The 14,317-nt window shown below is 42.2% G+C and overlaps 1 protein-coding gene across 1 annotated transcript in view; it reads left to right on the top strand.

Annotated features, from left to right (window-relative positions):
• Positions 1–14,188, top strand: part of LOC108919960 (potassium voltage-gated channel subfamily H member 7-like) — a 55,957-nt gene extending 41,769 nt beyond the window's left edge. The window contains exons 9-16 of the mRNA XM_029258200.1: positions 14–213; positions 2,225–2,477; positions 5,608–5,813; positions 6,205–6,289; positions 7,030–7,245; positions 8,900–9,059; positions 12,837–13,020; positions 13,481–14,188. Of these exons, the coding sequence (XP_029114033.1) occupies positions 14–213; positions 2,225–2,477; positions 5,608–5,813; positions 6,205–6,289; positions 7,030–7,245; positions 8,900–9,059; positions 12,837–13,020; positions 13,481–13,768 (1,592 nt within the window). The 3' untranslated portion in view covers positions 13,769–14,188. The remainder of the gene's footprint in view (positions 1–13; positions 214–2,224; positions 2,478–5,607; positions 5,814–6,204; positions 6,290–7,029; positions 7,246–8,899; positions 9,060–12,836; positions 13,021–13,480) is intronic.
• Positions 14,189–14,317: the final 129 nt, after the last annotated feature.

Here is a 14,317-nt window from a genome sequence, read left to right as displayed (position 1 = left end):
CTTTGGCCTGCAGCTCTCATGTACGCTAGCATCTTCGGCAATGTGTCCGCCATCATCCAGCGCCTCTACTCGGGCACGGCCAGGTACCACTTGCAGATGCTCCGCGTGAAAGAGTTCATCCGCTTCCACCAGATCCCCAACCCCTTACGCCAGCGGCTCGAGGAATACTTCCAGCATGCCTGGACCTACACCAATGGCATCGACATGAACATGGTGCGTGACTCTGCCAATCTAGTCACTGTCTATGTGAATTCTTCAGGCAACAAGAGCCCTGTAAAGCATTATAAAAACTCTGATTTCATTTGTTCCTCTTTTGTACTAAATAATCTCCACAATGAATTTACAGTTATTTTTAAACAAGCGTAAAGAAAGAATAACAACTCTTCACATCAGGGGTATATTCTTTGTCCTCATTTTGTCCTCATTGCCATAAATATGTGAATTTTATGTGTGAAGCTTGTGATTGCAAGCATATTTCTGTGTGATATTTATTCATTTGACTTATGACACACTTGTCTTTTCCATGTCTGTTTCACAACAAATGGAATGACGTCACCAATCTGGTAAGAGCAGGAGGTATTTATCTAAAAATAATTCTGATAATTTTATTTAAGAGTCCATTGCTTGTGGGATCCTTTTACCTTTCTAAAAGTCTTCATTTATTAGAGGTGAAATGCAAGATGCAGAGCAACAATCAGCTTGACCAAACTGTCATGCTTTTGTTTAGACCCATATTTATTCTTATAGTTCTTATTAATATTTTCATTTAAAAATTGCCAATGCAGGAATGTGAGAAGTGGTGAAGCTGTTTAGCTGCCAGGCAATCTAACTAATCTATTTCTCCATGTGTCTGTGCAGAACAGCAGACTGTCACATGCCAGGGTTTAATTAGCAGAGAGCTGGAAGCAGACAGCACTCTGCATATGTCTCACACTGATTTGCATATGGTTGCACAAGGTTGTGTTTGAGTAGAATCATATATCCAGAGATACGATTATTTTTGTATCTGTTATGTCACAGGCTAGATGAATCCAGGTGATTTTAGGACTTCCAGACGCTGTTTAGTGTCTTAATATTTACCGGGGCTTCATTGTAAAGTACATATTGCATGTTTCATTACTGCAGTTACCAAATATATATGTACGACAAATGAACTATGACACAATTTTCCACAATTTACAGTGCTGTGTGAAAGCATTTCAACCCCTTGTGTCCCTTAGTTTGGCCACAAAATGGTTATTTAATGAGAATGACCCATGTGTGATGACCAATTCCATACGTTGATTTAGAGGAAATCATGTGTGTAGTAGAAACACGGCAGTAGAGCAGGTGCAAAAATAAGTGAACCCCAAATTGCACTGGTTGAACCAAGAAGGGAAGTACAATCAAGTGCGTAAATCACAGTCATTCATTCATTTGATACATTTAAGATTTAAGATTTAGAGTTTATATGCTTATTTTAATTTTTTATACAAGAATAATGACCATCCCTACATGGTTCACATACTTTCAAGCAGCACTGTATGTACCCATACTGTAGTTCTAATGTAAGAGGCAGTTTTGCAGCATTATAGTTGTTTATTTTTCAGATAAGCTCTTACCCCAGTAAAGTTTGTTAGGTATAAATAAGTTCTTGGCATGATATTCCACAGCAATGTACAGTGCGCTTATAATTTCATATTGAGTAATAGCTCTGTGTGCAGGGGGTGTTGTTTCTTACCACCTGCAGTGTGTATATATTGCAATATGCTTAGGTTTGCATGAAATATAAATGGATAACCTGGTTATGTCTCTCAGTTTACTCATTTGGCTACATTAGATTATCTTAAATTTGGTCCACACAGAGGTAAGTTTTGTTCTTAAAGCATGCAGTATGGCAAAAATACTGTGAACTGTGCACAGATTCCTGTAATAGACATTGACAGGCCATACCATCCAATGGCTTTTCTATATTTAGCCAGTACTTAGCTTCCTATTCTACTTCACAAAGCATGAATAAAGTCACATGCAAAATGCGTAAATACAATTGCAAAGGCAAAGCACTGTAAAGCATTTCCTGAATACCACAGATGGCAATATAGAATTTACCTTGAATGTGAAAATCATATGAGATGATTATTAGCAGGTAGCTGTGATTTGTGTCTTATTGGTAACTGGTTTCATTCATTTGTTCTGCAATTGGTCTGCTGTCTCACGCTTGGCCTGCGTCCTGTGCACGCTGTAGGTTCTGAAAGGGTTTCCGGAGTGCCTGCAGGCAGACATCTGCCTCCACCTGAACCGGAGTCTGCTGCAAAACTGCAAAGCCTTCCGAGGGGCTACCAAGGGCTGCCTGCGTGCCTTGGCCATGAGATTCAAGACCACTCATGCCCCGCCTGGCGACACACTGGTTCACTGCGGGGACGTTCTCACCGCACTATACTTCCTGTCACGTGGCTCCATTGAGATCCTGAAGGATGACATTGTGGTGGCGATACTTGGTAAGTGCCCGAGTTTAATGGTAACATAAATTACTTAATGACTGTATTACTTTTTTTTTTTTTTTTTTTTTTGCTAATTCAAATCTAAATTCAGTTGAACCATAAATTGGTTTTATATTTGTCTGTGATGCTTTTGCTAATTCTGGTTTTATCCACTCGGCTTATACCATTGCAGGATTTTAAAAAGTTTGGTGGGAGCCTTTCTGGAAAAGGTGCTTTACCAAATAAAATTTAAATGAACTGAAGCCCATTTTTATTTAAAAAGAAAAAAAAAAAAAAAAACAAAACTCAACCTGCACTTCAACAAAATGGGTTTGGCCCATGTCCACTGTGTTGTGGGTCTGGGGTTCGAGTCCCACTTGGGGTACCTTGCGCAGACTGGCATCCCATCTGGAATGTGTCCCCTCCAGCCCTGTGCCCTGTCTTGCCGGGTTAGGCTCCGGTTGGCTGCGACCCCACTCGGAACAGGCAATTGTAGACATTGTGTGTGTATGTGTGCAGTCCAACAACTCATACATATTTCTTTTTTTTTTTCTTTTTTGAACAGAAACTTAATGTCACTGTTTAATCTATTTGAATATAACACTTCTGTTGAATATGCTTTCAGGATGAAATTCGAGGCACTGTCTTATATGTTGAGATCTTAAATTGTAAAGATGGTGCTCCCATTAAGTATAGCGTCTGATGCAGGAATTGTAGTCTCACCCATTTTATACACATTCACTTAAGCTGGACTAAGAGCAGTAATTCCACCAGAGCCTGTGGGAAGCTGCCTTTTCAGGGCCATGTTTGCTAATGTGTTGAGACGGACGCGGACTCCAGAACAGGTACACACTGTGGCTTCCATAGTGAAAAGCTGTGACAGTGTTCAAACAGTGATGCAGTGCGACAGCACTTCTGGCGGTCTGGGATGGGGCGGGGTGGGTGGGGGTTGTTGATGTATGTTGATAATGTGACATGTTCCAGTGTTGCTCTTCCCTCTGTTATAACGTGTTTATTTCCGGAACCGTCATGGTGTTACCTGAATAAATGTTTAAATTGTGGAGTACGCCGTCTGATGGGCTGAATCATTCGATGGGCTCTAAGTGGAGCTGAATCATGTTACAAATATGACAGCTCACATTTTTGCTAGGATGCCAAACTCCCACTCACCCAGAAATCCTGAGGTCCTGCCTTTGAAATGCGTTTATGGATCAGAAGGCACTGAGTGTGACATTTTCATTAGAGAGCTTTTTTTTTTTGTGGAAAGGCTTGGCATCTCTCAAGAACACAGTGTAATAGCTGTATCTAAAAATGCTCTGAAGATTTGTTTTTTAATTCATGGAAAAGGAGCCAAAGCAGGCAGAGGGGTTGGGGGGGTAGACTTATTGAGTTATTTTCTTACCGAATTCCCATTCCCTTCTGACATAGTGAAGGCAGAGTCAGAAAGCCACTCTCCTGTGGTGTCATTGACAACCCTTGAATACAATTAGGAAGCGACCATCCCCTCTGTATCACGCTGTGAGTGTCGAAAAGGTGTAACAGGGTAAGTCTTATTTAAACGGCCCATTTTTTTATACAAGAGATGGTCTTCAGCCAGGCTGCTGGCATAATCAGGACAGGCATAAGGTGTGAATCCTGAGAACAGCACGTGGCGCTGTAAAAGGAAATTATACCACAAAGTCAAGAAAGTGCTGATCTTGTATGTTTTCTTGGTGATGGGGAACTGTGATGAAAATCCTTTCTGAAGCCAGCTTCTTCAAGAATCACTATCATTTACAAAAACTGCTGTCGCTCTAATAATGGTAAGAAAAATGTTCCTGTGCAAGTGGGGAAATGTTCATATTTTAACAGGGATGTCCACTGAGAAGGTGAATGTGTGTCTAGAAACTAAATGAATGGCATTTCGTACATGAGGGAGAGAAAAGGAGAGAGGACATGAAAGCAATACCCCCACCATCATTCTGAATAACTGTGTTGTATATTGGGCCTTAGACTGTAATGTATTTTTCTACTGGACTACATTCAACTTCTTGAGATTCTCCATGCAGACCTAAACTAGACTTGTTGGGGCACTCTGTACTGGAACACAATGAACAAGAGCGTGTGCTTTTGATATGACCGTACTGAACTTGCGGAAACTGGACCACACTGAGCTTGAGGATATCTACAATTAACCATACTCAACTTGTAGGACTGATCTGCAATGTGACAGTATGAGGTTTTCTGAGTTTCGTGGACCACACTGAGTGTGTTGGATTGATAGGTTTAAGATGAGGTTGGTCATCAGAATCTGCCATGTTGCTGGGCACTACACCAGATGTGTGGGTCCACACCAGAGGGGAAAGCCAGCTGTGCTCCTGCCATATAGGTCACTCTCAAGTCACATAACAGCATGACCTTTCGCATCACATTCAAGTGAAAATGCCAACCAGGACCTGACATTTACACGGATCTGGCATCAGTGTAACAGGCCCTTTAGATGGTTAAGATGCCCTTCAGACAATTCTATAGGAAGCTTCACAAGACTATAGACAACTGGCCTAATTTATAGAATTTCGTGGTCTGTGATTTTACACAGCATTATTTATTTATCAGTATCATAGTCATACCTATTTGTAACAAGCTCCTAGTTCTACCAAACAGGAAGGGGGGAGGGATCTCGAGGTGAGGTGCAGAAACGCACAAGATTACTGGTGACTTTGGAGCTGTACAAAATTGGGCTTCTTGATTGCAGATGGCTGGGGCATGACAGTAAAAGGCTTTGGTAAACAAAATGGTAACATATAGTAGCACACAGGCACTTTGGGCAGGCTCACAGGCTTTGGGTGCTGGATCTTTGTCTTACTGGGAGGAGAGTTTAAGCAGGAGAGCAGTAATGAGGTGATGGAGTTCAGGTTTGTTTTGGGTACCTGTTCCATCCCTCTTTGTACCACCGTGGCCATGTGTGCTGCACTGTTATGTTGTAGGTAATTTTTCTTGAAGCAAAAAGAATAACAATGTCAAACACATACTTGTTTTTTCTTGCATTGAAGTACTGTGATCTTCCTATGATGATTCTCTTTAAATAAAAGATGAAAAGAGAGACATGCATCTGCCTATAATGGGCATAGCGATGCCTCTCCGCTTGATGAGTCCCCTTCTCTTCCAGGAAAGAATGACATCTTTGGGGAAATGATCCACCTGTATGCCAAGCCAGGGAAGTCCAACGCTGATGTGAGGGCACTTTGTTACTGTGACCTGCATACAATCCAGCGGGAAGATCTCCTGGAAGTTCTTGACATGTATCCAGAATTTGCTGACCACTTCTTAACCAACCTAGAACTCACCTTTAACTTGAGAGATGAGACTGCAAAGGTACCTTATCCATATTTTAGATTATCTGCTGTGCATCATTTCCACATTAGAAGAGACAGAAAAGTTTCAGGAGGTGCTGTCTTATATGAATATGTTCAGCATTTCCGCGAGAGTACTTTTCTCTTGTAGTTTTTCGATTACAAGTTCAGATCTGTGTAAAATCTGTGTGTTTTTCCAGTGTTTGCTTTTGGTGCTCCTGGTTTCACTACAAATTTCCAAGGTATCAACCCCAGTTAGAATAAGTCGTTTTTGAAAATATAGATATGGGTGGAAAAATGGATAAGTGGATAGACAGATGCAGAAGCAGTAGCGCAGTTTGTTGTACAGACATTAAGAAATAAACAGTGTCATATCTTATATAACGACACTGTTTTTCTCGAACCTGATACAGACAACTTATTCTCAGCTAAGTGATTCAGATGGAGAGGATATCAAATGTAAAAGAAAAATCTCCTTCAAGCGAAAATCATCATATGGTAAGTTTCTTTTTTTTTTTTTCTATCATGCTCTCATTTCCATGTATAGTTTAAAATGGGAAAAATTCTGTTTTCTAAACTTTTTTTGTACGATCATACACTTTTCGATTATTTGGTGGTTTTGCAGGACTGCTAGGTGTTGCATACAAATTCAGCATACAGTATGGCTTTGTTTTGCTGTAGAAGTTTGCATTTATAGGACAGTGTGAGACATAGTGGTTAGAACTGTTACCTTGTAATTAAAGGATGGTGGTTCAAATACTCTTGAGCAAGTTGCTTACCCTGAATGAATATAGTTAAAAAATACCAAGTTGTAAAAAAGCTTGAATAATGGTAAGAAGCTTAGTTTATAAACCCAGTGTGAGTTAAATAATGGTTAAAAGAGTAGTGATTTGTTGTAGGTGTTATAATTTATGTTGATTTAACCTGGTATAAAAAAAAAAAAAAATCCTACTGAAACAGACTATAAACTGTGCTAAGTGGTGAATGAGTATTATGGTTAATGCCTTACACAGAGTCCCAGGATCAAATCCCTGCTGTGCTGCATTAGCCATTTCTGGTCAGAAAGTCTATGGAGCACAAATTGGTCTGCGTTCCCCTGTCCTGGCTCAACAACAGCAGCCCTCGCTAAGCTCATTTTGTCTTTCATTGCGTGTTTTGTGAGACCGATGAACCCTGAGGACGCTGGAGATCCCGTGGGAGCGAACAGTGTGTTCCTCACAATCATTATCGTTCCACAGGGGGGGATAAAGAGGCAGAAGGCAACGTGGCCAAAGAGAAGCCGGCACATTGCTCCTCCAGGCGGCCATCAGAGAACAGAAAGGAGTCTGTGGAGGAGCAGTCCCCTGGGCAGGGGGCTGGGATCCGGGGTCACCTCTCAGTGCGTGACAGCATCCTTGGACTCAAGTGCGGTACCCAGTTGAGAGAATGTCCAGACAGGAGTCAGACTTACCAAGGTAACAAAGCCCCTGTGGATCTGAATTACAAACAAAATCTGGTTGAATGTGGGTGTGGGCTTGTGGGGGGGTTGTATTTCAGTCAAGCACAGAGTCTCACATCATAAGACATCTTGTGGAAGGTGCGAATTTTCCTCTTGGTGATTAGGGTGTTGATATGAAATGAGATGTAAAGCTAAAGTAAGCTACAGGCCTCCTGCAACACAGTTGGTCCCCCCTTACAGCCTCCTGTGGGAAATTAGGCAATCTCTGCAAGGGAAAATAGGAAAGCTTATTGTTGTAAACACCCCCAGACATCTGGCTTATTACAGTAGCACAAAAAATAGAATTTTAACCAAGCCAACACAAAAACGTGTTACTCAAGCCATCGTGGAATTTCTGGACTGTATTGACAGGAGCGTTGAATAAGAAGATGCCCTTAAGTAAGAAGAGGAAAAGCACCCCAGTGGCACAAACTGCACACGAGTCATGTCAGTCAGACCTGTGGCGAATCCACTACTAAAGCTATGTGCGGTCAGACGCTTTCGGAAAATCCACCGCATTTCCGCTGGCAATGAACGCACTGGCGATTCAGGGAGCGTGCCCCACTTCTCCGTCATCTTAGACGTTAATGCCACCATCGAAGGCCCGTCCTGAGATGACTTCCTGGGTGAAATGGGTGTTTTTCGTTGTGCCGGATCCGGAACCCTCGTCCGTCTTAGGCTGTTCATACTGAACCTGCTTTAGTCCTTTCTCATTGCAGCTGCATTGGAGATTTAGAGGATGCTGTGATGCTGTGCTGCCATGTTGCAGAAAGGCGGTGTTGGTGTCCCAACAAACTGCCAAGAGCTGGTCACTCCTTTTTTTTGTGCTTTTAGAGCGCTATTAATTTAATTACTTTATTACTGCATGCTGCTATACTATTTTAGTTAATTTTTTAACCTTTTTTATTTAGTGGCCGGAAATGCCTATTGAGAGGCACTTCTAGGCATACAGAACTCAGGATGGTACAGTGCGTAACTTTATGAGGTGAAGGTGGCCACAAGGGTTGGACAAAAGGGGAAGGTGGCTTAGCGGTTTCCGCAAAAAATAGGGATGTAGCCTGTGGAAGCGTAACGAACATAACAAGCAAAACAGAAACAAAATACTTAAAAAAACGAGGAAAACTGTGTGCCAGTTCCCTGTTTGACGCAGGTCTGACACATATATTGTTCTTGATCGGGCTCGGTTTCCTCTTGACCGGAGACGGCTGGTCTTCAAGCAGGGGGCTATGGCACAGGACTGGCATTGGGGAGCTGTCTATGAAGCGGAGCCCCGTCCCGTACCGTACCGTACCACGGCGGCGCCTCCCCCTGGCTCAAACCGGGCTTCCTGCGTCACATTAGAAATGAGCCGTGCGCTCAGGCATCAGCAGCGTGGGCCTCCCGCTCGTTTCCGCAGGTGTCTGTCACAGATATTCCCCAGCTGGCCTCGGTGCACCGGTCACATGCTGCACCACTGAGATTACCAGCTCAGTGACACAGAGTTAATGAATTACCGACAACAGACCGAAATAAAGCTGCCCAGAGGAGATTAATGGTGCTCTATTTTTGTGCGCCGCGGTTTGAATGATTAATAATGGCCAGTCTGTTTGTAATGATGACCGTTTGCTTGTATCGTCTTCCTCCTCTTCTAGCAGATCTGCGTGGTGAGCAGGGGGCTTTGCAGAAGCCCAGGGAGCAGCTCGGTGAGTCAGCGCAGTTGCCGGACATGCAGGGCATCATCGACGCAGACAGCGAGATCACCTACGCCGAGGTGGAGCATCGGCTGGACCTGCTGCAGGAACACCTGAACAGGTGACCGTCAGACACTCCTCGCGACCGCTTTGTCACACCCGACCTGTTCGAGTGGCTTGAACCCCGCTAGGCTTGCAGGTCTAACCCAAACCCTACCGCTGAAAGAGTAGAATCGGAAGAAAGGTGAGCGTTACAGCTCAGGCTCAAGTCTGCTGAGGCAGCTTGTAAATGTGGACATCAAATGCAGACTCTTCATTCATAGGAACAATTACGGTAACAGGACGATAAAGGGAAGGATATCCACACCGAAGACGAACAGCCGCGTCAAAATCCTTGATAAAGCTCTCCTTTCTGTGGTACTGTATGGAAGGCAGTAAACACGTCTAGCTGTGGCACTCTAGGCGACGACAGGTACTGAACGTTTCTTTTCAAGCTGATGGCTTTGGAGGCTCTGTCACAATGCATTATAAGAGCACGCATTTCAAAGTGCGGAAACAACGTGCTGCTGTTTTTCATCAAAAGATCCAGCTGGAGCACGGTATTGTCTGAAACACAGCTGTGTAGTGTTATCTCACAGTGGAGTCTGTTTTCGGTTTGGTGTCATATTCACGACCGTGTCACAAAGGAAATCATCTTTTTTCAGCTTGCATGTGATGATCTATTATATATATATCTATATGTGTAGAATACATATATATATACATATGTATATATGTATTCTATAGGGGGTGCGGTGGCGCAGTGGGTTGGACCACAGTCCTGCTCTCCAGTGGGTCTGGGGTTCGAGTCCCGCTTGGGGTGCCTTGCGGCGGACTGGCGTCCCGTCCTGGGTGTGTCCCCTTCCCCCTCCGGCCTTACGCCCTGTGTTGCCGGGTAGGCTCCGGTTCCCCGTGACCCCGTATGAGACGAGCGGTTCTGAAAGTGTGTGAGTGAGTGAGTGCAGGAGTAATAGCACTCCATTTCAGAGCCGATCAAGGGCCCAGAGGGAGCTGGTATTTTTAGCCGAGACGATTTTAGGAATAAGCTGATGCGGTCCTGGGGGTAGGGGGTGCATTCATAGAGCCCCCTACCTCCATATTTCAGAGGCACATTTCCCATTGTACTCTCTCTAACCTCCACTCTCAGTGGTTCCAGCATCGTCTGCAGGCTACATGTGCTTGATGTGCCTGTTCAGCCTCCTCCTCTCGCTCATACTGTTGTTTGAGGAGGCCAGAAATAGAAAGACGGGGAAAAAAAAAATACACACAACTCGTGGATGAAATAAGTGACAGCGTATAGTGTTGCCCGCTCACACTGTAGCCCGTGCTTGCAGTTTCTCGAGATTTTTTTTTTATGACTGATTGCTTTAGCAGGCTGTCAGGACAGCTGTGTGACACCCGCTGACGGTCGCAGTCTTCACAGCAATCGAGCGCCAGTGATTTTCACTTACATTCTAATTTATGAAGGAAAAAGCAGCAAAGATGATATCTGAAACAAATTAATAATGGGCACTTTTTTCGTACACGTCTTTACACAACCTTTTTCGCTGACAAACACAATAAAAACATAATTGCTACTGCGCGCGCACACACACACACACACACACACACACACACACCATGCTAGCTTTGCACAACAATAAAAAAATCTGATTTATTTTTGTTTTGTTCTGTCTGTCTTCCCAGATATTTCATGTCATTGAGTGTGACATTATAGGTAAATGTACCATATATACACTCTGTGTTCATATATAAAGTAACAGCACATAATTAAATGTATGACCTTCCAACCAGATGTTGGGAGTCCTGCCAACCACCAGACCACTCCAGAAGTGGGTAACAAATGTTTCCATTTTTCATGACTGTGTAATGTTTGTGTTATTGTTATTCATTAACTTGGTGGGTTTGTTAATTATTACCCAAGATGCTTATGTCCAGTGGAACTTGCATTATTTAAATGTAAACCCCATGTTAAATGGGGTAATTTTAGACATTGTAAGTCTATGCCTTTAACTACGAAATTTGCTGCTGTTATGCCCATGAGGAATGAGCATCCACTTGGCCTCGAACTGCTAGAGTGTTTTTTTTTTTTTTTGTTTTTCCCTGTGTTGACATTAGGAATTTAGTTCCCTGTTGTATCATTGTGGTTATTCATGCCAGTTGTTTGTATGCCACTGCTGTGTGTGCTGTGCTCTGTAAGGTCCTCAGAGGGGCAGTTCCTATTTGCTCAGCGGTGGGGACCAGGGTTCGAGACCCAGCTCATCATCGAAGTCAGCCTGCTCTCTTCTTTTTATGAATCCTCAGTGAAATGGAACGTGTGGCTCACAGCGCTCACACTGCAATGTGTGTATGTACCTCTGTTTGGCCCCATCCGTTGTGAGGTTTGTGCTTTGATGGGGAGACATAAAAACTGGGTAATTGGCTATGGCTAAACTGGGAGAAAACGGTGATATAGCAAAAATAATATGCAGCTGGATGAATAACAAGCAATTTGTAGCGCTGGGTGAATCGTGTTGACTAAGCCAGAGCAATGAATTGTGAAAATACTTTGGCGATTTCTAGTTTGAGAAACACAGCATGAAAATATGCAGGTGTTTTTCTGACTTGAAAACTGACCATAAAGTCTACTTATATATTATGTACGTATGTAATAATCATTCACATGTTACAGCTAATGATGCCATATTCTTGCCCTCAATTATCACAGGTCATTTGCATTGTGTATAAAAAGTGATGCAATAGAACGGTTTAAAAAAGGTGAAATAACTGTGAAATTCGTGCGTATTTTGTTTAGTATCCAATTTGTAGTAACTACAACTGCTATAGGTTTATGTATATCAAGTGCGGTGGTACGGAAACTAATACGTCACCCTGTGGAAATTGTTTCCTGAAAATCAGATTATTTCAGTGATTCGTGGTATCAATTAACTCCATATTTTATAAAGAGTAAGCAGAAAGTTGGCCCTATAAGGGTGTGAAGCAGCAAGTGTTTTGTATTTCACTGAGTCCTATTTCTAACACTGTAGAAAGAAAAAAGAAGCAAAAGTAATTTGATTTCCTTACAGCAGAAATTTGCCAAATGGGCTGTTTTTACAGAACAAATAAACCATGTTATGTGAGGGATAGGTCTATATAAAAATAAATGCAAAAAATATGTTTTTAAAATGTAGATGCCAACGACTTGTTAGTTGTTCACTCACACATTTCTGCTGGTTTAGATAAATGTTCATGATTATTTGTTTGCAGATGCAGATGCACAATTAAATGATCTGGTTTGTAATGGATTCCAGTAGAGATACTGCTGTTGATGCCAGCAGACATACTTTAATTTTATTAGCATTTTTTGTATTTAGGGATTAAGGGCTTACGGATTTACTTTTCAGTTTAAAAAAAAAAAAAAAAAAAAAAAAAAAATTCTTTTTTGCAGATGTTTTCAAGACCGTAGTACTTTGTTCTTTTCTCAGTGCTGGAAATGGGTTTTAAGATAGAATGTTATTTAGAATTATTACAAATCCAGGCTCCCTCTGGTGCTTCCAGTGAAAACTGCAGTGACTTGTGGATAAGTCTACTGTCCGGTTAAGCATTTCTGTTTTTTAAGTCATACTTGCTGTCATTTAATGTTTTTTTCCCCTCATGGATAGGTTCTGCTGGTGATGTAGTAGGTTGCATGTACCATTCCGATGGACGATCTTGTTCAGTCTACTTTCAATGTATAAGCAGGCAGCAATTGATGCAGCTTTTTCCTAATAGTGTAACACTAATTTGTAAATTGTATTGACCCATTTCATATTTACATGCCCCTTTAGCAAGATTATCAGTAATTTTTTTAATTTTTTTTTCCCCGTTTCTGGACAAACAGGCTGGAATCTCAGATGACATCAGACATCCAGAGCATCCTGCAGCTTCTACAGAGACAGTCTGCTTCCGGACCCCCAGCCTACAGCACCGTGACGGCCATCCCAGAGTACCAGAGACCTGCTGTTATGGTTCAGCCCGTTTCTGCCATCAGCCCTCGACATAATTTCATCCCTCTCTCATCGCAGGTACGTAAGCCACTTGCGTGTGTTACATTGCGACAGAATAATGGTTCCAAAAAATACATGTAACAGTTCAGAACTAACCGTAAACGCAAGTTGTGCTTTGCTTTGTTTCACACTGTTTTTTAAATGTACATCTTATTTGTTACTATTTATTGATAATACCTGAGTGCCTCTGTATTTTAATATTTGTGACTCCCCGTAGAAATTGTGCCCCACAAAAAATAATTATTCTTCATTCACTTATGTGAGACTTAATCCAAAGTGACTTGCAATGTGTGCTTTGTGTATTAAGATACTTGCAATTTTTTGTGCATCAACTCAGGGTAAGTCATTTGTCAAGGGTACTACAGAAGGAGTGGGACTTAACAGTACGCTACCACATGATAATGTGAAGTTAATTGAGTTGATCTCTTTTTTTCTAAGTAAATAATTAATACAAGCAATAATTTCCTATGTTTTGTAGAGTCCAGAACTCTTGGATCTTGAGAAGTCCCAAGATGAATCCAAAGAATCCTTCTTAAAGTTGGCCCATGGGGACATGGCATCAGAACAGAACCTGTCAGCCCTGCTGGAACGGGCTGTGGCTTTGGACCACAGAAACACGCAGAACCAAATGTGTCCCCTCGAACAGCAGAGGTCCAAATCACTCCAGCTTCCAGTCCGACAGCCCCCCCTGTCCGACCCGTCACTCAGCACTGGAATACTGGCGCTTCACAGGCCGGTCTCGGACCCTGGTCTTCCACGAAAGTAGGACTTTCCTGTCTGCCCGTTGGTCTTTCCATCCATCCTTCTCCATCGCAAGCTAAAATCCCCGTCAGTTTGACTCAGGGTACAGGAAGCTATTGTACTGTCATATGCAAGAAATAGTGTAGTTCTTTTATTTTCAGATTTCTACTTGATGGTTCACTACTGAAATGTAAAAACAGTATGTACATATGTTTTTTTTCTTCTTTCTGTACATATTCCAGGTGCAACACTGCCAGCAAAGCAGGGCTCCTTACATGCACCTTCTGGGAAAGACATGCATGTTTGAAAGTTTATTTCCATTGCATGACCTACATAAATAGGACTGACTGGCAATCAGGTCTGAAATTGGCATGTGTCGGTGCATTGAATATAAGTTTTTATAACAGTTTTGTCTTTTTTGAACACAAAATAGGTTACTTGAAGAAAAGAGCACGTTAAGACATTTAGTGTACATATTTTTTGAATCTAGATATAGCTGAAACTGTTATTTCAATTATATTAAAATTTAATTTGAAATATCATGTTTAGCCAATTTAAAGGCTGCTGAGCCAGA

This window comes from Scleropages formosus, chromosome 14, assembly GCF_900964775.1.
Source record: "Scleropages formosus chromosome 14, fSclFor1.1, whole genome shotgun sequence".
Classification (NCBI taxonomy): domain Eukaryota; kingdom Metazoa; phylum Chordata; class Actinopteri; order Osteoglossiformes; family Osteoglossidae; genus Scleropages; species Scleropages formosus.
The sequence above is the reverse complement of the archived record's forward strand: the minus strand, read 5'-3'. Positions and strand labels throughout refer to the sequence as shown.